The following is a 25,302-nucleotide window of genomic DNA, read 5'->3' as shown; positions in this document are numbered from 1 at the left end:
AATTTTATTGAAAATTTATAAGAAAAAAATATTTTTAAAGATTTTTGATAATTTTTTAGACTTTAGTGGAACGTTTATTTATGAAAAAATTCATAAAATTTAATTTTTTTTAAATTTTTATTAAAAGTTTTTCAAAAAAAATTGCATTAAAATAAATTAATTAAAATTAAATTAAATTTAAAAAAATAATGGAGAATTTTATATTTTAAAATAATTTTCATAATTAAAAATTAAATGTTTAAAAAAAATTCAATTTTTTTAACTAAAAAAAAATAAATTAATGAATTTAAATATTAAATTAAAAAAAATTTGCAAAAAAATTAATTTTTTTTAATATTTTTTTAATAAATTAATTGCGAAAAAATATTTTAAATATTAAATCAATTATTTTTTTAATTAAAATTTGTATTTTTAATTTTTTTTTAAATTAATTTATTTTTTTTAAAATATTTATTTAAAATATTAATATTTTCATTTTAATACATATAAAATCTTTAAAAATAGGAAAGAAGCCAAAAAAATATTTTTTAAAGTCAATTTTGTACCTTTGAAAGCCAGTTTTAAATTAAATTATTTTAATTTTTTGTAAATTTTTCTTAAAAATCGACTTTCTGTATAAAAATCTTTAAAATTTTTACAAAATTTGATGTCAAAAACGAATTTTCGCATTAAAATTCGCTCTAAATCGAAGTTCCCAGTACCAAAGTCCACTTTTTATCTCATTTCCATTATTCAAAGAGTTCGCATGCACCTCCAATTATTGATTCATCGAACCAATTTCGCCTAATTGACTTCTAAAACGTGATTCCAAAGTCCGTGTTTGTCGCTGACGTGCTCCCATAAATAAAATTTCCATTAAAATTGATAAAGTTCATTGATCAAAATTGGCGTTGACACTCCAAATTCAACTAAATTTGATTTATTAGCTGGCGAGAAATTGTCCAAAGTCCAAAAATTGCAAAATTCCCGTTAATTGGGTTATATCATTAATTTACCGGCGCGGCCCCAGAAATTGACTTCCAATAAATTTCCGCGCGAAAAGTCCAAAGTCTCGTCAATTCATTCAATTCAATTCAAATTCAATTGACAACTCATTAGACGAGAAGAGACTTTGTAACTTAATCATGCGACCGCGCGATGATGCAAACCGCGACAGACAGGTAGTCGTCGTTGTCGCTGCTGCTACTTTTTAACGATTTCATGACAATAATTAATAGTTACAAGCAAAAAACCTGGGAGTTTTCGTGTCACTGCGCTTGTTGCATGTTATTTTCACACAAAAACGACGTCTTTGATGGAAAATCTGATCGATTGTGAGCAGTTGAGGTCAAGTTAGCCGTGCGAAAAAATCCACAAGTGCTGAAAAATCGTTTTGTAAGCGTTTTGTAGCGATATCGGTCGGCGTAATGAGCAACGTTTTGTTTTGAAAAGATAATGATTGAACAATTCTGAGTGTTTTAGTCGGCAACTGATTGACAGATGAATAAAAATCGGTTTAATTGATGCTTGGATGCCGGCTTAAGTGAAGCGGAATGACGTCAAGTGGGCGGAGAATGCATTTTTAGAAGGTCAGGTAAGCAAATTTATTGGAAAAAGGCTTCAAGCGTGATTTTTATCTGAGAAAATATGGATTTTAAGTAGTTTTTAATATTTTTTTAGCGACTAAAGTTAATGCCCGGGTACTAAAAAGAGCTCAAAATGGACTTTTGACTAACTTTGAACATTGGATGTGGTAAAATTGGATCAAAATATCAATAAAAATGCATTTTTGGAGCTGTTGCAGCATAATTAGAAGTTAATTTTGAATTTTTTGGAAGAGATTATAACTCAAAATGTTGATTTTTAAGCTAAAAAATTAAATTTTATCAAGAAAATTGTCTAATTATGACAAAAACTTTAATTTTTTAAATCAAATTTTGAGTAAAATTTTAGTTTTTACTTCGATTCTGTTAAAAAATTAGTCTTAAATCATGCAATTTTCAACAAGAAACGAAGTAAAGAGTAAATTTTTACTAAAATTTTTATTAAAAAAATTTTTTTTTCATATTTTTTAAATTTTTTGAAGAAAATTAGATAATATTTGACCTCTGTTTACTTTTAAATAGTGAAGGATTAGAAGTTTTTCAGTCTTATTATTTATTGAAAACCTAAAATGACCCATTTTCTTAAGATTTACTCCAAAAAATTGTTGAAATATGACAAAAAATTACTTTTTTCAATCAAATTTTTAGTAAAAATCTACTTTTGAGCTCATTTTTGATTGAAAATCTCTTCAAAAATATTAAAATTAATTTCAAATCGTGCAAAAATGGCTTCAAAAATGCATTTTTATCAACGTTTCAATACAAAACCAGCCACATTCATCCTCGATCTAAATATTTTTACCTCTATTCACATATTTTTGTTCATATTTTCTCGACTTTTCTTATCTTATCTGCTCAACTCTTTCAAAATAGGTATAAATAGCTGTTTGTTTTTACGTGCGACGGTCCAAAAACACACAAAAGCGACTTATTTCTCATGTTTCTTTGTACAAAAATAAAGAAAAAGCTGAGATAAGGTCCGTTTCAAGGCATTTCCCCTTAGAAATTCGCCCACAATTGACTTTCAGGAAGCGCAACGGGAGCATTTGAAGGCTTTTTCCTCCGTAATCCACTCAAAAATGCAACATTTTCTGTCACATGTCGCTTCTAAGTGCATTTACAATTCAAATTCATATCAAATTAATTAATTTTTTATCTCTCGTTTTCATTTATTTGTCGTCGTTGTCGCTGCTGTGGCACGTCAAAACAATACAATTGAAGCAAAAATATCAAAGTGCGCTTCAATTTTTCCACAGAAACCGTTTAATAACATGCAAATCATATGCACGGAATGCTCGCCACTCGTATCTTTTGTTCACTTCTCCGACCGAATGCACTCCAGGCAATAAAAATGCGGCAATGTGATGAATTTGAACTAAATTCAATAAATTCACGGAAAAAATGGCCACAACAGCGATCACGTTACACTCCATTATGGTTCATTTTGCGGTTTCTGGTGTCGCGACACACAAAAAAAGCGCATTTGAATTGCAATTTATTCGAAATCTGGACTTTTTTCTACTGTTTGCGCTAAATTGCGACTTATCACTTGAAGATTAAGCGAACGAAGCTCTTTGTCTGCGGGACAAAGATAAATATTTACGTGACTCGGAGCAAGTTAATCCAGGTAAGTCAGCAGTAAATGAACTGGATTTACGAGAAAATGACTCAGTTCCATTAAAAAAAAATTTTTTTTTCTTCTAGTTTGAGTCCCGGCACGATAACAAGTTTCGATTTTAACCGTTTCCGAGAAAATTAACTAATTGGAATTCAAGTCGCAGCTAATTTGATGTACTTGACAATAATTTTTATATTTTTACATGATCCAGCAAATTCCGAGACGAGTGTATTGACATGCGCGTCTTCAATTTTTTTGCTTCTTGACTGTTTGAGCTTGTTGTGTAATCAAGATGATCACGTAAATCGTTGAGTTTTGTTTGAATTGAAGTGCTAAAACAGAGATTTTCGTTGTTTTGTTTGTTTAGATGGCGATGTGTGACAAGCTTTTTGACATTTTTCGGAGAATTTGTTGCGGAAATACGTTGGAAGGCCTGTTTTGGAGCGTTTTTGTGCCGTTTTGGGAGTAATTGATCCATTTTTTGGGCTAAATAAGGTGATGGAATGCAATTTTTGTCTTTCTTATGCTCCGTTTGTACTTTAGACGCCGCAAATCAACATATTAATGTTATTCTAATGAAGGCGAATTCAAATATCGATCGATGTATGAACAAAAGAAATCCAATTTCATGATAATTTGTCTGTTTAACATCTTTTTATGGAACGATTTTGAGACAAATTTTATTAATTTATGTATTTGTGACGCAAGAATCGATTCAAGTTGTTTCTGGTGAGTAGATTTTTCGATGAGAAAAAGATTTTTTGTACGTTCGAGCATTTAATTAGGTTTAAAATTGAGAGTTTTAGGCTCTCTTGAGAACTCTTCTGATGTAATTTTGCTAAGAGTCTCATCAAAAATGTTCAAAAGTGATCAAATTTTATAATTGAAGTTCATTTTTGTAGTTCAAAAGTATCATTTGCCTTCTTAAAAAATTATTATGAGTCCGAATAGTCGAAAGTTCATCAAAAAAGTGCAGTTTTTGAAAATTTTTGAAATTATCTAAAGGTAATTTAAGCTAATTTTATCGGAAAATTGATTTTTTTCAAAAATTCTGGTTTTAGTATAGCTCTTGAATAACAATTTTTAATTAAATTTTAACGTTTCAGCCCTCAAATGACTCGAAAGTTATCACAAATCCTACCAACTGATGCAACTTTGCTTAAAATGTCATAAAATTCAAAGAATTCCAGCTTCTTATTTTAAATATATTTAATGAATTTTAAAATAGCTTTTCTTAAATACAAATTAACAAAAATTAAAAAAAAAATTTTTTTTCAAAAATTTTAAAGATTTAAGTTTTAACAAAAAATCAGTTTTCGAAAAAAAACAGTTTTAACAAAAATTGACAGAAAATTATTTTTTTTTTTATCAAAAATAATTAATTAAAATTTTATTAAATTTAAATTAATTTTTATTTTATTTTAATTTAATTAATGTAAATTAAATTAATTATTTTATTAATTTTAATTCTTTTAATTAATTATTTTTTAAATTAATTTTGAATTATTTAATTAATTAATTTTTAATTAAAATTAAAATTAATTTTTATTAAAATCCTAAACTAATTTAAGATTTTTTGTCAAAAAAAAAAATTATAATTTTTGTATCATAATATATTTTTAAAAGCTAAAATTTGCAATAAAAACGCTCTCTAAAAATTCATTTGAGCTTCAATTTGTCTTTTAAGCTCTTAAACGACTCAAAAAACATCACAATTTCAATCAAATGATGTAACTTCACTCGACATTTTCATGTGAAAATCACAAATATTATCGCCAATCACATTATTTACTCGGCAAATAACGAGCTGCCAAGTCGTCATCGATAATAATAACAATATCAAATGTCACACTGCTCGAATTTTCTGGATCACTTAATTGCTGCAACGACGTTAAAAAGTTCCGTTAAGGGCGACAATTTTTCGATTAAAATATATTTATATCGTCTCAAACAATCTCCTTTTTAAAGAGTGGGTCGACTGTAATTTGAAACTGCATTGTCTTCTTGCTGGCTTGCCTGATGTTGATCAACAACTCAAAAAAAATAATTATTCTGGCAAAGATTGTAATTAAAACGCCCACCAGAGTTGTTCTGACGCTAAAAATATTCATGCAGGAGATGCGCATTCCAGCAACGACACAGAGGCAAATAACCGACTAAAACTATAAATTAATCACAATTTACTTTTGAAACACTTACAACGTGAAATATTTTAGAAAAAAAAAATCAATGCCCCAGAGTCTCGTTCAATGCAGATGGAAATAAATATTATTGCAAATTGTTAATTCACTTCAATAAATCATCTGACAAGATAAAAAAGTCTCGTTTTTGTTTTTGCTCGCTCATAAATTGTTCATTGTGCTGCTTTTTTATTTGAAATTGCAAAAATATCAAAATCCCTTGTAATAAATTTGAAAATTTGTCATAAAAGTAGAACGATAATAATTAATTAACACACAAATCACCAAGTTACGCCTTCCTTGTTTGCGCTTGTCCCCTTCAATAACTCTTTAATTCTTTATTGACTTTTTATATTATGCGATATTGACGTTACTTGCGAGATTTTATGGAATGCTTCGCTTGATTGCCTCTTTCGATTACAAATATTTCAACTTCACACTGCATAAATTAATACAAAGCAAACATTTATGGCGAAAAAACGAGCAGCACGTTTGAAGACGATGGCGCCTTTTACGTGATGCGACTGTTGCAGGGACATAAAAATGCGCAAAAAGAGCAAAGTTTCAAGGGAAAAAAATTATTGAGAGTGCTAATGAATAACTGTTGCAAAGTACATGAATATTAAAATGGCATTGATTTTGATTCCGATGAATTTTTTCCAGTGTTTTAGTGGAATATTGTACAATTGTGAGTCATTGTGTGAATTTTATAGAGTTTACTTGATAATTTTTTTTTTTAATTTCTGTTTGAAATGTTGTTGTCAAAGGTGAAAATTTGATTAAATTGTTTAGGGTTTGAAAGAAAATTATTAAATTTTTTTACAAATTTTGAAAAAATCCTAAAATTTTTATATTTTTTATTGAAAAATTTTCTATAGATTTAATTTTAAATTAACTTAATTGAATTTAATTTATTTTAATTAATTTTTAATTTTTATTTTTTAATTTCAATTTGATTAATTTTATTTAATTTAAATTATTAATTAAAAATAAAAAATTGTAATTTTATAGAAAATTACCTTAAAAATATCTTTAAAATTGTAATTTTAAGAAAATTAAATTAAATAATTTATTTATTATTAATTTTTAATTGATTTAATTAATTAATTTTTAATCAAATAAAAAATATTTTTTAATAAAATTAAAATTAAATTAAATAAAAAAATTAAATTAATTAATAAAAATTAAAATATAATATAATTAAATAAAAAAATTACAATTAATTTTTTGAACACTTTTAATGTTTCTTTTAATAATAAAAATTTTAATACTAAATTAATTTTAATTTTTAAAAATTTTTCAATTTATACTTCAATACTAAATATGATTTTTTTACTCATTAATTTTTTTTTTATTAAAAATCGGAGAATCAAATAATTTTTGAGTCAATTAATTTTTCTCATAATTTAAAGAAAATTTACTCCGAAAATGAAAATTATGAAGATATTCAACTTGCATTATTTAATGCCTCTCAAAAAAAAAAAAATCTTCAATAGAGTGGAAATTACTTTTTGACATTCAAATTTAAGAAGCATTAAAGATCATTAAAGACAAAAATTATAAATAGACAACAAAAAAAAAATCCCATAAAAATCGTCTTAATGTGATCTTTAAATGCTTCAATGGCGACAAAACACTTAAAAATTTAACTTTTAGTTCCTTTGACAAGACAAACTTTCGCTCTGGTGGTCTCTTTTGCACAAAAATTACTTCCACTGATTTTTTTTTAAAGAATTTTCAAAAGTCTTAAAGGTCTCTCAACTCTTTAAGAGCTTTGAAAATTCTTTAACAATAAAAATCTAAATCCACTACAAGGCCGTTAAATGTTTCCATGTCGCCTACTCCATGCCACTCTTCAGCTATTTAGTATCTAACTGGTTTCAAATGGATTACACACAACATTTTAATTTAAAATATGTTAATTTATAAGTTGTATTTGGCCAGTTTTATGTTTTTTTTTGTGTACATTAAATACTTAAAAAAATGTTTTTTTTATGAATTTCAATAATTTGTGAAGTGGCAAATATTGTTAGAAGACAAGCGAGGAGCCAGGTTTCCTTGCTCGACTTACGTTGCATTAAGTCATTATTTGGCCACACAGGAAGCTTGGAAACCACCAATTATCCTCGATCGCTTGCACATTCAATTAGCGATCATTTTCTTTTTCTCGTGAAACGGGCTGAGTAACTTTATCATAAAATTTAATCTTATCTTGCAGCAACTGACTAACAAATCGTGTTTTTGTTACGAGAGAGCCTCCAGACATCCATCTATCTTCTATCTAGCTAGTTTCGAGTAAAATATTGAGTGACTCCCACTCGATCGCTCAAAGAAACAGAGCGAAACAAAACACAAAAAAGCCAAAAGTGCAACAGAGACAGGTGATTTAAGTCACATACAGCTACACAACTGAGCTGAGTGACTCAAATAGTTTACAAAGCAACACCAATATATTCAAGATGGCGCACCAGTTGCTCGATTTTGTTAATATTGCGATTTTTTTTTGGCGAGAGAGCGGCGTTGAAGTGTGTCTTGGCAGCGAAACGCACCGTTAACACTGAACAAGTAAACACCATGCAAAAGTGACCCCTAAAACGCATCCTTGCATGAAATGTTTTTTATGTAAAAAAAAAAGTTTTTTTTGTTGTCCGTGTATCGACAACTCAAGGTGAGTTGCCCAGGTACAAGTAAGTATTGATGATGTCAATTATGACGAAAAAAATTTCTTTATTCATGCAATAAATAAATTGGCGACGAGGAAGGAGCGGAAAAGAATCATATGACCTGATTTTTATTTCCTCAGATTATTTTTTTTAGCTTTTGTGGACTTACGACTCCCTACGAGAAAAAAATTCCAGTTCGAGGGATTTTTAAGGTGACCGTGATGATGACATCAACGCATCGTACTACTTTTTGTTTACACGAATTTTCGTATTTGGAGACTTCCTCAATTTAATTTGTAATTTGCACATTCAAAATAATATTTTAGAATTTTAACAAAAACATATCAATTGCATTTAAAGCATGATCGCACACCTGTTGAATTTTAATGATTTTTTTTTTTTTTTTATCAAATTTAGGCACTTTTTCTACTTCAAATTCTCAATATTTGACTGATGATCGATTCAAATTGTGATGATCGAGACGTCGTGCACTTTTATAGCTTCACTTTTAATTTTTTTTTTATTTTTATTTACCTCTTTGCTTTGCTTTTTGTTCAAAATAATGGTTGTTTAAATAAAGTGATAAAAGTCACTTTATTGTTGAAATTAAAACACTTTTTTTTATGTTAGTGTATGCACACAAGTCGTATGTCACGTCGCGTCGTATAGACTATGTCTTCTTTTTAATGTAAGCCGCGTGCGCAAATTTTCAAAATTTCTATGATCCGTTCGTATTCAATTCGTAACTCGTTCTGAGACAATTGCTGTGAATACGGTAATATTTTTACGGGCTGCAAAGCGAGAGAGTCTCCAATACATTCAAGGGGCAGAATGAATGGGCATCGAGTATGAATGGAATGATTGTTATGAATGTGAGTGATGATCGACGATGCGGGTGTAGTGGTGATCGTGCATATAAGTTTTAGTAAATTTTGAGAAAAAGTAATGGACTCGTGCTATTTATTCATTGCAAGGGAGCTTTCTCTATTTTAAAGTGATGCAATGGCGTTAAAGGTTTCTCGTCATGAATTATTATCAACTTTTTGTTTTAAAATTTAGTTTTTGAGTTATCATAAATTTCATAGGTTACAAATTGGTCATTTTGTTTAAGTATCGAGAGCTGATTTAAGGTTTTTTACAGAATTGTTCAGAATTGTATGGTGTTGGTAGATTTTGAAATGTCTCGTTTGAATCTACTCAGTAGATTCTATTTTGAATCTCATCATTTTGTCGAAATAAAGTCTCAGGAAGTTCCATGTCGAACAAATCCTGTAAACTGTTATAAAGAAAATCGTTCCGTCATCACCCGATAGACCATTTTTTTCCATTGCTGGGTTTGAACAGGAATTGTGGTCACCTACTTTGAATCCGAGAAGCTCATGAAAGTCAGATGTTGTAGTGTGGTTCCTTGATAGTTCGAATGTCATTTGACTAACCGAAGACGATCTTTTGACTTCAACATGAGAAGGACGACTTTGGAAGTAGTCATATGGTTAGACTATTAGTTGATATGATAAGTAGTTGTTTATTATGTCCTTTGAATCTTGTTCCAAGTTGAAAAATTCTTCCTATAGTAAATTTTGTGTTTGACTAGACTAGATTTTCAGCAATAATTATCTTTGAAGAACTTCGTATCGATTCTAAGATAATTTACGATAGTTGTGGAACTTCTAAAATAAAATCCTTATGATTTTTGTCTCTGTGAATTTCTCGAAACTGTTAATGTAAAAAAAATAAAATTTAATTCTACAACTACTTCAAATACTTACCTCAAAAAACATATCCAGAGCTTCATCTAGTAATTCCACTCACGCACACCATTACCCAAACACATGTTTAAGTCACTTATCTTTCTTTCTCTCTGCTTCTGGATTCCTCCGCAATACTCACCTTCGTTGTCTAGCTGCTACACTTGTCCACTCATATAATACTCAATTTTTGTGCAACATACAAAAAAAACTTCTTTTAATCCTCCTGAGTGTGTTTCTTGATGTCAAATATTTGCCTTAGAAACGTACACAAAACAATTGAAACGTACAAAAAAGGTAAAGAAGTAAAGTAAAGAACGCACAATGGAAGAATGCACGAAAAAACGCTCTGCAGGTAATTTTCGTATGAATTATTGTTGTTTGAACTCTGTTTCGTCAAAAATACATGAAATCCAGCTGTGATAGAATAGATTTTTTACTCGTCACTTGTCAAACTTTATTATCTCTTTGCACAATCATATTGACTTTGATAAGCGGAGTGACTCGTCGTCATTCATCATTTAAAAAAAAACGTAGAAAGGTGACTTTAATAGGAATTTAGTATTTTTAGAAAAAGTAAACAAAAATCTTTACAATTATTTAGATAAGAAAAAGACCTAAATTCCTTATATTGCGTCATATTTTGAAATAATTTCCAGTTGTTCCAGTAAAATGTGATTGAACGCCACCCACGTACGTTCATTAAAAGAGAATAGACAAAAATAGGTAAAACGGAACTATTAGCACCTGACTTGAATTAAATTCTGATGAATGAAATTTCTCTCGGATGAGTCATTAATTTGATAAAAGATGTTCCATTTTTTTAAGGTTAGAAAATTTTTTCTTAGAAAAAAAAAATTATTTTGAAATTTCTTGGAAATTTTATACTAAAATAGAATTAAATGGACTGCGGAAGTATTTTTAAATTATAAACAGTGAACAAAAATAAAATTTATGAACAATGGATTGAAAAATTGAACGATCAGCTGTAATTTTTGATCGAGATAATAGATGGCGCCCCATTTCGATTTCTCTTTCATGAACATGAATTGCGCGATTTTATTTAAAATTTTTATTTATTTGTTTAATTTCCCCAAAAAATGCTTTTTTTTTGTTTCTTCTCAAATATTATATAGAACTTTAATTAATATTTTTCATATTTTTACATAAATTTATGCTTTTTTGCACATTTCTCTCTATTTTTTGACAGTCGTTGAACAAAAACGAATTTAAATTTGTTCTTTGCTCACAGATCTTCCCAATCGAATGAACCCATTAGCTCGTCCAAGACGCAAAAAACTATCATTCACATCTTGGTCGTCCTGTTCTTCCTCCACAACAAATGGCCAATGTCGATATCTTGCTGGCGAGTCTCCCAAGGCGTCTCCATCGACAGCCAAGAATTGCGGCGAACGTTTTCCAAATCGAATAAATCCATCGCCATGTTCTCCGTATCTCGTGTCGTCGCTAGAACGTCTTCCAAGCCGGAATTGGGGATTAGAACGACCCAAACGGAACAAAGCTCGATCTGAGTTTCGACGGGCAGCGGGAAGGTCATTAGCTGAGGTATCGTAAAAAGTGTTGGGATTGTTGGCAGTTGTCTCGGTCTCAGAAGAAGCTGATGCTGAAGACGCTTTCATGTACCAACAAAGCACAATCGAGACCAAAAGCAGGAATTTTATTTGATGAGACATTTTAAATTTAATTTTTTTTTTGTTCGATGTTGATTTTTAAAAGTTTAAAAATGAACTGATTGCAAATTTCAACAGAAAATCCCTTTTTATACAAGAGAAATTCAGGATAAAGATGTCGTCATGACCAACACCAATCATTAAAATCTTCCGTTACACAAAAATTATCAATAATTACACATGAGACAGACAAATTTTACTCTAAATCTCAATTTCATTCATATTGCGCATACGTGAATGAACCAACGTCATCTTGTCGTACTCTACTCTTATTTAAAAAAAAAAAAACTTACAAAAAACTTCACAGCTGATTTTCCGATCGTCATCGTCTTACACGTGTAATTATGGCTCGCATGGTTCATGATCATACCCGTACTTAGCTGCGATCGCTGGTAAATGAACAACAACTGCGAATAAAAAAGTACAATTATTTGGCTCAACTTTACGTGAATTCAGTTTTGTTTAAACTCTTGATCGGTAAAGACATAAAAAAATAGTGAAAAATTGAATTTTTAAAAAATATTCAAGAAAAAAATTAAAAAAGTGAGTTTAAATAAGTTTGAAAAATAAATTTCAAAGAGAAATTTATCAAAAAAAAAATTAAACAAAGCAATTCAAGACAAATATTTATCCAAATTATGTCGAGTTAGAGGATTACAAAATATTTTAGTTTTTTTCCAAGTATTTCCTAACATATTTGAAAATTAAAAAAATTATATAAAATACACATACGAGGCTTGTTAATATTTGAAAACATTCCAAGTACAAGTGCACAATAATTATTGATGTGAGTTTTTTTGTCTGTGGTAAAAAAAAACTCGCCGACGATGATGAGCACTACTTGCACTTGAATGGAGAATAATACAATAAATAATAAGTGAAAGTTCCGTGCATGTGTGGCTTGCAATTAACGACTTGCTCTGGGTCAAAGACAAGTCAAACGATTTTTTTCCGGATTTACGCTGATCCGTGGTTGGAATTAATTTTTAATGTCTCCAATTAATTTCTGAATTCTGAATTAAATAACAAGAACAACATTTCTGTCCAATTATTTCCATAGAAAACATAAATTTTGTCTCCATCGGACTATTTCGCAAACAAATTTACATGCGATTTCATAATCCGAATCACGTTTTGTTTTTAAGCACTTGCAAAAAAGATCTAAAGGCATTGCACTTTTTTTTCTGCATTAACTTGCATTGCTCACGAAATATATTGTAGGTAGACGGCAGTAATAAGTAATGCAACAAGGCGCGTACACAATTCCAGTTTTGTATGCATCGTCGGTTCAACGTTGATTTTTCCGCAAAATATTTTTGTGCACTGCGCCGATATAGCGTCTCAAAACATGGTTTAATGACACAATAAATGCACATATGAGTCGGACTCTTACATAATTTGACACACTTCTTGGGGTTTTTAATTTGCAGGTTTAGTGTAGATTCTATCGTGCATTTTTTTTTTGCAAAGTGATATTTTTTTGTGAAATCAATAATTTTTTTAATTGATTGAAAAGAATTAGAAACTTTTATTATTTTGTTTTTAATTGAATAATGCAATAAAATGCAACAATGATATTTTTAACGCTTCATGGATTTCGAAGGCGAAATTATGGTTCTTATGAAACCCGAGATTCTTTTAAAAATATTTTGTAAATTTATCAGCGAGAAACCATAAATTAAATAGGCTGTGATGGAGATAAACTTGGAATCATCATTATATCAGTTCAGAGTTTCAATAGTTTCGTAGTATTCTATTTATTGTGATATCCTTTATTGTTAAAATCTGTGCCTATGTAGAGTCTCTTTAAAGGTTTATAAAATTATGACCCATTTCATTTAAATGTATACGTATAATCCTTTAAAATAAAATGAGTTCTTCCTTATGGACTGAGAAGGTATGAGACTGACCCATAAAGGACCTTTACTTAATTTTATTATATGCTTTTTTATTTAAATTCCAATGTTTTCTGTCTGTGGTAATAAATTAAGTGTCGCCGTTATGTAACTTAAGTATAGTCATCTCATGTAAATTAGTTCGAAGGAATAAAACATTATTGTATTGTAATAGTTTCGGAGACCATTTCTGAGGATTTTAGGAAGGATTTTGTCTCAAGAAGAATAAAATAGCTTCTTGGATTTTTACTTTTACGATGGGTTCATCTTTTGTAGATGTTAAACAAGAAGCTTTAGGTCGTCTGAAAACTTGAACGAGTTGGTCGATGGGTCGACCCATTTCATTTTAATGTACATATATGTATAATCCTTTGGAATAAAATGAGTTCTTCCTTATGGACTGAGAAGGTATGAGACTGACCCATAAAGGACCTTTTGAGTTAAATTAACCACTGAAGGGATCGATCTTAGTTCTTAATTTTATTTACTTCGGCAATACAAGTCGTATCAGTCTTATATTATTTGGGCCTTTTGTTTGAATACACGCTACTAAAACGATTAAAGGATAAGCATATTTATAAAAAATCTCTGATCCAGCAAACTCACTATCACATTGTCTCAGCTCAAAGAAGCGCTCGTGGCTCAAATTTCTTGTCGGTTGATGATCGATCTTATCCTTTTATCCTCATAAACAGATCAAAAAGTAAACCCCTTCAAGAGGTTAATTTAATCGTTTTTTGAGGAATTTATTAACAAAGGCAAACAAATCTTAACAAAGATCAAATCAACCTCTTGAGGAGTTAATTTTTTGGGGTTGAGGGTATGTAATTTCAAAGAGGGTTAAATTGACCTCTTTTAATTCAAAAATCCTTTTTAAGCTGTTGATATAATTCTATTGAAATTTTATGGGATTGTTCTCAAACCTTTTCAATCCGTAAGATACGTCCTTCTTGCAAAGTGGCTCGGTAGTCTCCAATCTTCTTCTTACTTTCTTTTCTTCACTGACCTTAAAGCCAGTACTTGGTCTGTTGAAGAATATTATCGCATTTGGATCAATTTTGGGCTACAACTGTCCAATTTCTCACATTTAGCGCCCTCAGATCGGCTTGGAGGATATCGATCCATCTTGCTTTTGGTCGGCAAACATCTCGATGGTCTTCTGGATCTTTTCCTTCTCCATTAAAGCCTCCTTAGAAGGTCGTAAGGTAGTGTTTCGTACTACTACTTTTAAAGTTTTTTCCTGAAAGTAATTGAAATTTTTGGAAAATTATTTTGAGAAATTTCCTTACCAACGTATTTTTAATAATCCAAAATCGACAACAATTTTATACAATGCACTGTCAATATTCAAAAATATATCTAAGTTCTGCATATTAGACCTTTCTAACCTCTCATATGCCAGATAATTGATCTAAAAATTGCACAAGAAGCTTAAAGACCGGTTTAACCTCCAAGTATGCACTATGCAGCAAAAAAAAATTGCAATCAATTCTCAACTTTATACGAAAAGTTACTCAACATTGTTTTCAATTTATTGCATGGTAGATCTTGTATCTTATTATGTCTTTTATGAGTAACAACTTATTTAATATCATCATCACTCAAAGTCTCGACGATAAAAATGCAAATTAATCATTTTTAAAACAAATTAAAAACGAAAATTCTTGTAATGCATTTTTTTCGTTAGCAAGATTTCTCTTTTAATTACAGTTATTTACAAATTTTGCTACAATTAAATTTATGTTTATCATTTTAAACATTTTTTTTTGTTTTTTCGTTTTCCTTGTTTGCAACATATTAACGCAATGAAACGTAATTCAGTATTTCAATATTTATTTATTTTTTTATGATTTTTTGATTAAACATACCAAAAAAAGCAATAACAACAACAACAGAAAGTTGGTTGATACACTTGATCTTCAACGCACTTTTTTGAATTTTTTTAAGGGAGGGAAATTTTTGTTGACGTGCATGGACCACGCAGAAAAAAGAGATTGATTGTAACTTGATTGAACAAAAAAAAAACGAGACACGTGAATCATACCTTGAACTTTTAGTGGGGAACGGTATGAAGTAATATTTTGTTTTGTTTTGAACGTTCATGAATTTCGGTAGAAAATCAGGTCGAGCACTGAGCTTTGGACCTAGTTTCGTTATTTTATTGAGATTAAAGTTGAGTTCAAATCGATTTTCTTGATTGCTTTGCTTGTTTATCGCATCGATTCTTAACTTTTTTCTAGAAAAAAGATCTATTAGAACTCATTATCTTTAGATACAATTTTCAGAAAGATGTCAGGAGATCGAATAACTCCGTCATTCGATGGAAAAATCATATTTTTAACCGGTGGTAGTGGATTTTTGGGCAAAGTCATCATCGAAAAGTTTTTGAGGTAAGAGATTTTAGGCGGAAATCTTGAGTTTGAATTAATTTTTAGATTTTTTTCAAAGATGTATGCCGAATTTGGGTGGCATTTGGCTGCTTGTACGGACAAAAAAGGGAATTGATCCACAAGAACGACTTCCAGTGATTTTTCAAAATGTCGTAAGTTTTTCATTTTTACCACATTTCGAAGAAAAAATGCAGTTTTAACGTTTTTTGACGACAATTTCCTGTAAATTATTTTTTATGCTTGGTTTGGATTAAAAGGAAATAGATTTTCTAATTTTTTCTCTTTTTAGATTTTTGACTCTGTCAAAAAGGAACGTGGCTTGGATTATATGATGAAAAAAGTTCGTGCGATACCTGGAGATTGTTCATTATTGGAACTAGGAATGTCCAAGGAGGATCGTGAGCTCGTCGCCAATAACGTAAATATCATCTATCATTGTGCTGCGACGATTCGTTTTGATGAGCCCTTGAAGCGAGCTGCTCTTCTGAATACTCGAGGCACTAAATTGATGATCGACCTGGCAAAAGAGTGCAAAAAATTAGAATTTTTCGGTTACATGGGAACGGCTTATTGTCACCTGAATGAGAAATTGTTGCTGGAAAAGGAGTATCCGCCACCAACTGACCCGTATAAAGTTATTTCCGCCTGTGAATGGTTAGATGACGACGTCATTGACAGCATCACACCAAAGATTTTGGGTGATATTCCGAACACGTATGCCTTTACGAAGGCATTGTCGGAGTCATTGGTCATGGAATCGATGAAAGACATCCCGAGTGTCGTTTATCGGCCATCAATTAGTAAGTTTTTCCAAAGCACGATGGAATAAATGATTAAAATTTTTGTTTTTTAGTCATTCCATGTTGGAACGAACCGATTCCCGGATGGACAGATAACATTAATGGACCTACTGGATTGTTAATTGGAGCTGGAAAAGGTGTTATTCGAACGATGTATTGCAAACAAGATGGATACGGTGACTTTTTACCGGTAGATTTGGCAGTTAATGGCATCATTACGAGTACTTGGAACTTTATCGGCAACAAGTATGAACTTTTTTTCATGTCTAAGATCGTTGGAAATTTTTTTTCGATGTTTTTGTCCTAAAAAAAATTTTTTTCAAAGTATGGGGGGCAAAATAAAAAAAAAGTTTTGAAATATTTTTTCATTCAAAATGACAAAATTTAAACAATTTTTGGTCAAATTTTTAAAAAAGGAAAAATTTTCAAATTTTTTGAAAACAAAGTTGTTTTTGTAATGAAGTCAAATATGATATTTACATTGCCATTCGATAATTTTCAATTGATCTCAGAGTGTTTTAAGTTAAAAATTTAAACAAAAAAATTTCATAAAAATAACTCTCAAAAAATTTTGAAAAATAATTTTTTGAAAATAATTTTAATTAAGAAAATTCATGATGAATTTCGTTTTTCAATACAAAAATTTTTAAAAATTATTTTTTTTTAAATTTTTAAAAATTTCTTGAAAAAATATGAAAAAAGACCAAAAAACGGTAAATTTTGATGAAATTTTCAATTTTTTTTTTAATTTTGCCCCATTGGATTTACGACTTTTGAAACGAGGCATAGGACAAAAACATAGAAAAAAATTTGGACCGGCCTAAATTTTAATTTTAATTTAATTTTTTTCAAAATTTCACTATTCAGAGACCACTCGAAACGCATCTGGCACATGGTTAGTTCAGCAGAAATTAAATTATCATGGCAGGAAATTGTTGATTTGGGACGTTGGATTGTCAAAAACAAACTTCCACTGAACGGAGTGCTTTGGTATCCCGGTGGCTCGATGAAAAGCTCCCGATTACATCACAATATCGCGTGTTTCTTGTATCATTGGGTGCCTGCGTACATTATCGATGCCCTTCTCTTCGTCTTGGGATATCCTCCAGTGTAAGTTTTCACAATTTTTACTAAATTTCTATCTAATCTCTCTTCAAAATCAGCTTGAAACGCGTCCAAACCCGCATCCAGAACGGTTTTGAGGTCTTCGAGTATTACACGAACCACGTTTGGGACTTTGACAATAAAAATGTCCTTTATTTGAGAGCCAAGTTGACCGAGGAAGAGACTGCCAAATACAAAATTGATGGTCATAACGTCGATATACAGGAATATTTCTTAAATTGCGTGCGGGCGGCGCGTTTATTCATCTTGAAAGAAACAGACGACACAATTCCAGCGGCACGGAGACACATGAAAATGTGAGTCATGTGATTTTTGAACGGAATCCCGACTAAAATTTTTTTGTTTTTTTTTAGCATGTGGTTCGTCGACAAGTTTTGCAAGACAACTTTCATGCTGTTGATGATTTACTTCGTCGGAGGATGGATCATGCGAATGTTGTTTGGATACTCGTGGAACGATTAATGACGTAACTACGGTGACAAACTTGGCGGTGTACAGCTTTTTTTTATTTTTATATTTTGTAAATAAAAGTAAAATTTATTCAAAAAAATACTGTTTTTGCATGTCTATCCAATAAAATTGCCAAAAAATCCAGTTTTATGTCTACCGGGTGGTTTTATAACTAGTTTTCGATGACAATAGTCAATGCGAATTCGATTATTTTTGCATTTTTGTGGTATTTTGATTTGAGACACCAACAGGTGAAGATCGTATTAGTTCAAATCGCGTTAAAAATTTGAATAAAAATGTCGGATGATCGCATAACATCCACTTTTGATGGGAAAATTATATTTTTGACAGGTGGCACGGGGTTCGTCGGAAAAGTTTTGATCGAAAAACTTCTCAGGTAAGAAAATTTTCCTGATTTTACATAAATTTTAACTTTTTTCTTGAAGATGCATGCCCAATTTGAGTGGAATTTGGATGCTTGTTCGAGCAAAAAAGGGCGTTAATCCTCAAGAACGGATTCCAAATTTTTTTCAATCTCCCGTAAGTTTTAATTTTTTCACATTTGAAGCATTTTCAACAATTTTTGGTCTTTTTAGTTATTCGATGTTGTCAAAAAGGAACGTGGATTGGATTACATGATGAAAAAAGTGCGCGTAATTCCTGGAGATTGCTCTTTACTCGAGCTGGGAATGTCCAAGGCGGATCGTGAGCTCGTCGCTAATAACGTAAATATCATCTATCATTGTGCTGCGACGATTCGTTTTGATGAGCCCTTGAAGCGAGCTGCTCTTCTGAATACTCGAGGCACGAAATTGATGATCGACCTGGCAAAAGAGTGCAAAAAATTAGATTTTTTTGGTTACATGGGAACGGCTTATTGTCACCTGAATGAGAAATTGTTGCTGGAAAAGGAGTATCCGCCACCAACTGACCCGTATAAACTCATTGCTAATTGTGAGTTGTTAGAAGATGACGTTATTGAGAAAAATACGCCGAAAATGTTGGGAAAATATCCCAATTCGTACGTTTTTACGAAATCTTGTTCCGAATCTATCGTAGTTGAGTCCATGAAAGACCTTCCGATTGTTATTTACCGATTGTCACTGCGTAAGTTTTCATTTTTAGTGAATTAAAGTTGAATTTTTTCATGAATTTTGGTTTTTCAAGTGATTTCTTGTTGGAAAGAGCCGATTCCTGGATGGACAGATAACATCAATGGACCCGTTGGAATGGTAGTTTTAACTGGAAAAGGTGTTCTTCGGACAGTGCATTGCGATCCACATGGATATATGAACATGTATGCGGTCGATCTGGCTGTTAACGGTATCATCACGAGTACTTGGAACTTTGTTGCTAATAAGTAAGATTTTTTTTCTTGAATTTTTAAGGCCGCTACAAATTTATTTTAAATTTTTCCTTAAAAAAATTTGAAATTTTTTTCGTTTAAAAAAATTTTTTTTGATAAATTTTGAAAAAAGACCAAAAAACGATCAATTTTGATGAAATTTTTGTTTTTTTTTTTATTTTGTCCCATTGACTTTTAAAAATGGGCTTGGGACAAAAAATTCAAAAAAAAAAATTTGGAGCGGCCTAACTCGATTTTATATTTTTTTTTTTCATTTAGGGATCACTCAAAACGCATTTGGAATATAGTAAATGCTCCAGAAAATAATTGGACATGGACAGAACTTTTACCAATGGCACTGAAAATACTGTTGAAACAACTTCCTTTGAGCGGCGCCATCTGGTATCCTCATATCTCGTTGACAAACTCCCGAACGCAATTCGAGATTGAAAATTTATTGTTTCACATGGTTCCAGCATATGTCCTAGATTCCATCCTACAAGTTTTGGGATATCGTCCAATGTAAGTTTTCATGCGTATTTACCTGAATTTCCATTCTCATGACTCAAAAATACAGATTAGAACATGCCCATAAGCTGAATCAAGCGTTCCAGTACTTTTTAACCCGCTCCTGGGATTTTGACAATACAAATCTCCGATCCTTGGAAGCTAAATTAACTGTAGCAGAACGGGAAAAATTCAAAATGAGCCATAAAAAAGCCGAATTTGAGGGATATTTTTACAATTGTATTCGAGCAGGGCGTTTTTACGTCTTGAAAGAAACGGATGATACGATTTCAAGTGCAAGGAGACACCTGAAGATGTGAGTCATGTGATTTTTTGAAAAAAAATTTTACTAAAAATAAATTATTATTCAGCATGTGGTTTGCCGACAAGTTCTGCAAAACAACTTTCATGATGTTCATCATTTACTTCATCGGAGGATTGATGATGCGAATGGTGTTTGGATACTCGTGGAGTGATTGATTTGTCAATTTCATTCAATTTGTTTTATTTTCGACATTTCAGTTGTAAAATTTGAAATAAAAAAAGATTTTTTAAAATTAAAGGCTATGATTTCATCTGTATAAAATTTTATCGTTCCTGCCTCATACTGAGAAGAAAATATTTCTGTTGTCTAATTTTTTTCACGAGAGACGAAAACTAAAAGGTAAAATTTTTTTCAGAGTTTGAACCTCCAAACTCTAAAAATCGACCCAATATGAACAGAAATGAACTTTAGAATGAATATTTAATCAATTTTAGGCTTAAAACTGGTCAAAAAATGACTTGTAAAAAAAATCAGAGTTTGAACCTCCAAACTCTGATTTTTTTGTTTCATCAAATATCGACCCAATATGAACAGAAATGAACTTTAGAATGAATATTTAATCAATTTTAGGCTTAAAACTGGTCAAAAAATGACTTGTAAAAAAAATCAGAGTTTGAACCTCCAAACTCTGATTTTTTTGTTTCGTCAAATATCGACCAAATATGAACAGAAATGAACTTTAGAATATTTAATCAATTTTAGGCTTAAAACTGGTCAAAAAATGACTCCAAAAATGACCTCCAAACTCTGATTTTTTTGTTTCATCAAATATCGACCAAATATGAACAGAAATGAACTTTAGAATGAATATTTAATCAATTTTAGGCTTAAAACTGGTCAAAAAATGACTTGTAAAAAAAATCAGAGTTTGAACCTCCAAACTCTGATTTTTTTGTTTCATCAAATATCGACCCAATATGAACAGAAATGAACTTTAGAATGAATATTTAATCAATTTTAGGCTTAAAACTGGTCAAAAAATGACTTGTAAAAAAAATCAGAGTTTGAACCTCCAAACTCTGATTTTTTTGTTTCGTCAAATATCGACCCAATATGAACAGAAATGAACTTTAGAATGAATATTTAATCAATTTTAGGCTTAAAACTGGTCAAACTATGCTGACTGAATATCGACCCAATATGAACAGAAATGAACTTTAGAATGAATATTTATTCAATTTTAGGCTTAAAACTGGTCAAAAAATGACTTGTAAAAAAAATCAGAGTTTGAACCTCCAAACTCTGATTTTTTTCATCAAATATCGACCCAATATGAACAGAAATGAACTTTAGAATTAATATTTATTCAATTTTAGGCTTAAAAGTGATCAAAAAATGACTTGTAAAAAAAATCAGAGTTTGAACCTCCAAACTCTGATTTTTTTGTTTCGTCAAATATCGACCCAATATGAACAGAAATGAACTTTAGAATGAATATTTAATCAATTTTAGGCTTAAAACTGGTCAAAAAATGACTTGTAAAAAAAATCAGAGTTTGAACCTCCAAACTCTGATTTTTTTGTTTCATCAAATATCGACCCAATATGAACAGAAATGAACTTTAGAATGAATATTTAATCAATTTTAGGCTTAAAACTGGTCAAAAAATGACATGTAAAAAAAATCAGAGTTTGACCCTCCAAACTCTGATAAATTATCAGTTTGAACCTCCAAACTCTGATTATTTTGTTCCATCAAATATCGACCCAATATGAACAGAAATGAACTTTAGAATGAATATTTAATCAATTTTAGGCTTAAAACTGGTCAAAAAATGACATGTAAAAAAAATCAGAGTTTGAACCTCCAAACTCTGATTTTTTTGTTTCATCAAATATCGACCCAATATGAACAGAAATGAACTTTAGAATGAATATTTATTTAATTTTAGGCTTAAAAATGGTCAAAAAATGAACTTGCAAAAAAATCAGAGTTTGAACCTCCAAACTCTGAAAAAATTTAATCAATTTTAGGCTTTGGTCAAAAAATGACTTGTAAAAAAAATCAGAGTTTGAACCTCCAAACTCTGATTTTTTTGTTTCATCAAATATCGACCAAATATGAACAGAAATGAACTTTAGAATGAATATTTAATCAATTTTAGGCTTAAAACTGGTCAAAAAATGACTTGTAAAAAAAATCAGAGTTTGAACCTCCAAACTCTGATTTTTTTGTTTCATCAAATATCGACCCAATATGAACAGAAATGAACTTTAGAATGAATATTTAATCAATTTTAGGCTTAAAACTGGTCAAAAAATGACATGTAAAAAAAATCAGAGTTTGAACCTCCAAACTCTGATTTTTTTGTTTCATCAAATATCGACCAAATATGAACAGAAATGAACTTTAGAATGAATATTTAATCAATTTTAGGCTTAAAACTGGTCAAAAAATGACTTGTAAAAAAAATCAGAGTTTGAACCTCCAAACTCTGATTTTTTTGTTTCATCAAATATCGACCCAATATGAACAAAATGAACTTTAGACCTAAATGAATATTTAATCAATTTTAGGCTTAAAACTGGTCAAAAAATGACTTGTAAAAAAAATCAGAGTTTGAACCTCCAAACTCTGATTTTTTTGTTTCATCAAATATCGACCCAATATGAACAGAAATGAACTTTAGAATGAATATTTAATCAATTTTAGGCTTAAAACTGGTCAAAAAATGATTTGGAAAAGTATCAGAGTTTGACCCTCCACACTCTGATAAATTATCAGAGTTTGAACCTCCAAACTCTGATTTTTTTGTTACGTCAAATATCGACCCAATATGAACAGAAATGAACTTTAGAATGAATATTTATTCAATTTTAGGCTTAAAACTGGTCAAAAAATGTTTCATCAAATATCGACCAAATATGAACAGAAATGAACTTTAGAATGAATATTTAATCAATTTTAGGCTTAAAACTGGTCAAAAAATGACTTGTAAAAAAAATCAGAGTTTGAACCTCCAAACTCTGATTTTTTTGTTTCATCAAATATCGACCCAATATGAACAGAAATGAACTTTAGAATGAATATTTAATCAATTTTAGGCTTAAAACTGGTCAAAAAATGACTGTAAAATAAATCAGAGTTTGAACCTCCAAACTCTGATTTTTTTGTTTCATCAAATATCGACCCAATATGAACAGAAATGAACTTTAGAATGAATATTTAATCAATTTTAGGCTTAAAACTGGTCAAAAAATGACTTGTAAAAAAAATCAGAGTTTGAACCTCCAAACTCTGATTTTTTTGTTTCATCAAATATCGACCCAATATGAACAGAAATGAACTTTAGAATGAATATTTAATCAATTTTAGGCTTAAAACTGGTCAAAAAATGACTTGTAAAAAAAATCAGAGTTTGAACCTCCAAACTCTGATTTTTTTGTTTCATCAAATATCGACCCAATATGAACAGAAATGAACTTTAGAATGAATATTTAATCAATTTTAGGCTTAAAACTGGTCAAAAAATGACTTGTAAAAAAAATCAGAGTTTGAACCTCCAAACTCTGATTTTTTTGTTTCATCAAATATCGACCCAATATGAACAGAAATGAACTTTAGAATGAATATTTAATCAATTTTAGGCTTAAAACTGGTCAAAAAATGACTTGTAAAAAAAATCAGAGTTTGAACCTCCAAACTCTGATTTTTTTGTTTCATCAAATATCGACCAAATATGAACAGAAATGAACTTTAGAATGAATATTTAATCAATTTTAGGCTTAAAACTGGTCAAAAAATGACTTGTAAAAAAAATCAGAGTTTGAACCTCCAAACTCTGATTTTTTTGTTTCATCAAATATCGACCCAATATGAACAGAAATGAACTTTAGAATGAATATTTAATCAATTTTAGGCTTAAAACTGGTCAAAAAATGACTTGTAAAAAAAATCAGAGTTTGAACCTCCAAACTCTGATTTTTTTGTTTCGTCAAATATCGACCCAATATGAACAGAAATGAACTTTAGAATGAATATTTAATCAATTTTAGGCTTAAAACTGGTCAAAAAATGACATGTAAAAAAAATCAGAGTTTGAACCTCCAAACTCTGATTTTTTTGTTTCATCAAATATCGACCCAATATGAACAGAAATGAACTTTAGAATGAATATTTAATCAATTTTAGGCTTAAAACTGGTCAAAAAATGACTTGTAAAAAAAATCAGAGTTTGAACCTCCAAACTCTGATTTTTTTGTTTCATCAAATATCGACCAAATATGAACAGAAATGAGCTTTAGAATGAATATTTAGTCAATTTTAGGCTTAAAACTGGTCAAAAAATGACATGTAAAAAAAATCAGAGTTTGAACCTCCAAACTCTGATTTTTTTGTTTCATCAAATATCAACCCAATATGAACAGAAATGAACTTTAGAATGAATATTTAATCAATTTTAGGCTTAAAACTGGTCAAAAAATGACTTGTAAAAAAAATCAGAGTTTGAACCTCCAAACTCTGATTTTTTTGTTTCATCAAATATCGACCCAATATGAACAGAAATGAACTTTAGAATGAATATTTAATCAATTTTAGGCTTAAAACTGGTCAAAAAATGACTTGTAAAAAAAATCAGAGTTTGAACCTCCAAACTCTGATTTTTTTGTTTCATCAAATATCGACCCAATATGAACAGAAATGAACTTTAGAATGAATATTTAGTCAATTTTAGGCTTAAAACTGGTCAAAAAATGACATGTAAAAAAAATCAGAGTTTGAACCTCCAAACTCTGATTTTTTTGTTCCATCAAATATCAACCCAATATGAACAGAAATGAACTTTAGAATGAATATTTAATCAATTTTAGGCTTAAAACTGGTCAAAAAATGACTTGTAAAAAAAATCAGAGTTTGAACCTCCAAACTCTGATTTTTTTGTTTCATCAAATATCGACCCAATATGAACAGAAATGAACTTTAGAATGAATATTTAATCAATTTTAGGCTTAAAACTGGTCAAAAAATGACTTGTAAAAAAA

General features: G+C 30.0%; 3 protein-coding genes across 3 annotated transcripts in view; 2 read left to right on the top strand and 1 right to left on the bottom strand.

Annotated features, from left to right (window-relative positions):
* The window catches only part of LOC134832709 (uncharacterized), a 30,215-nt gene extending 21,433 nt beyond the window's left edge, over window positions 1–8,782 (bottom strand). The window contains exon 1 of the mRNA XM_063846828.1: window positions 8,579–8,782. The gene's annotated coding sequence lies outside the window, so the exon portion shown is untranslated. The remainder of the gene's footprint in view (window positions 1–8,578) is intronic.
* Window positions 8,783–15,667: 6,885 nt separating this feature from the next.
* Window positions 15,668–18,184, top strand: LOC134828864 (putative fatty acyl-CoA reductase CG5065). Its single transcript, XM_063841852.1, has 7 exons — window positions 15,668–15,768; window positions 15,827–15,920; window positions 16,058–16,568; window positions 16,622–16,814; window positions 17,436–17,678; window positions 17,732–17,989; window positions 18,047–18,184. The coding sequence occupies exons 1-7, from the start codon at window positions 15,668–15,670 to the stop codon at window positions 18,153–18,155; spliced, it is 1,509 nt and encodes a 502-aa protein (XP_063697922.1). The 3' UTR covers window positions 18,156–18,184.
* Window positions 18,185–18,439: 255 nt separating this feature from the next.
* LOC134828863 (putative fatty acyl-CoA reductase CG8306) lies at window positions 18,440–20,475 on the top strand. Its single transcript, XM_063841851.1, has 7 exons — window positions 18,440–18,540; window positions 18,590–18,683; window positions 18,740–19,250; window positions 19,311–19,503; window positions 19,768–20,010; window positions 20,066–20,311; window positions 20,367–20,475. The coding sequence occupies exons 1-7, from the start codon at window positions 18,440–18,442 to the stop codon at window positions 20,473–20,475; spliced, it is 1,497 nt and encodes a 498-aa protein (XP_063697921.1).
* Window positions 20,476–25,302: the final 4,827 nt, after the last annotated feature.

The sequence above is a fragment of the Culicoides brevitarsis genome, chromosome 2, assembly GCF_036172545.1.
Source record: "Culicoides brevitarsis isolate CSIRO-B50_1 chromosome 2, AGI_CSIRO_Cbre_v1, whole genome shotgun sequence".
Taxonomy (NCBI): domain Eukaryota; kingdom Metazoa; phylum Arthropoda; class Insecta; order Diptera; family Ceratopogonidae; genus Culicoides; species Culicoides brevitarsis.
The sequence above is the reverse complement of the archived record's forward strand: the minus strand, read 5'-3'. Positions and strand labels throughout refer to the sequence as shown.

Bases quoted from the DNA above. Each gene is read 5' to 3' on its own strand.
- LOC134828864 (XM_063841852.1), top strand. From the start codon at position 15,668: ATGTCAGGAGATCGAATAACTCCGTCATTCGATGGAAAAATCATATTT. The intron at 16,569-16,621 runs GTAAGTTTTTCC...TTTGTTTTTTAG, and splicing joins CGTTTATCGGCCATCAATTA to TCATTCCATGTTGGAACGAA. The intron at 17,990-18,046 runs GTGAGTCATGTG...GTTTTTTTTTAG, and splicing joins GCACGGAGACACATGAAAAT to CATGTGGTTCGTCGACAAGT.
- LOC134828863 (XM_063841851.1), top strand. From the start codon at position 18,440: ATGTCGGATGATCGCATAACATCCACTTTTGATGGGAAAATTATATTT. The intron at 18,541-18,589 runs GTAAGAAAATTT...TTTTTCTTGAAG, and splicing joins TTGATCGAAAAACTTCTCAG to ATGCATGCCCAATTTGAGTG. The intron at 18,684-18,739 runs GTAAGTTTTAAT...TGGTCTTTTTAG, and splicing joins CAAATTTTTTTCAATCTCCC to TTATTCGATGTTGTCAAAAA.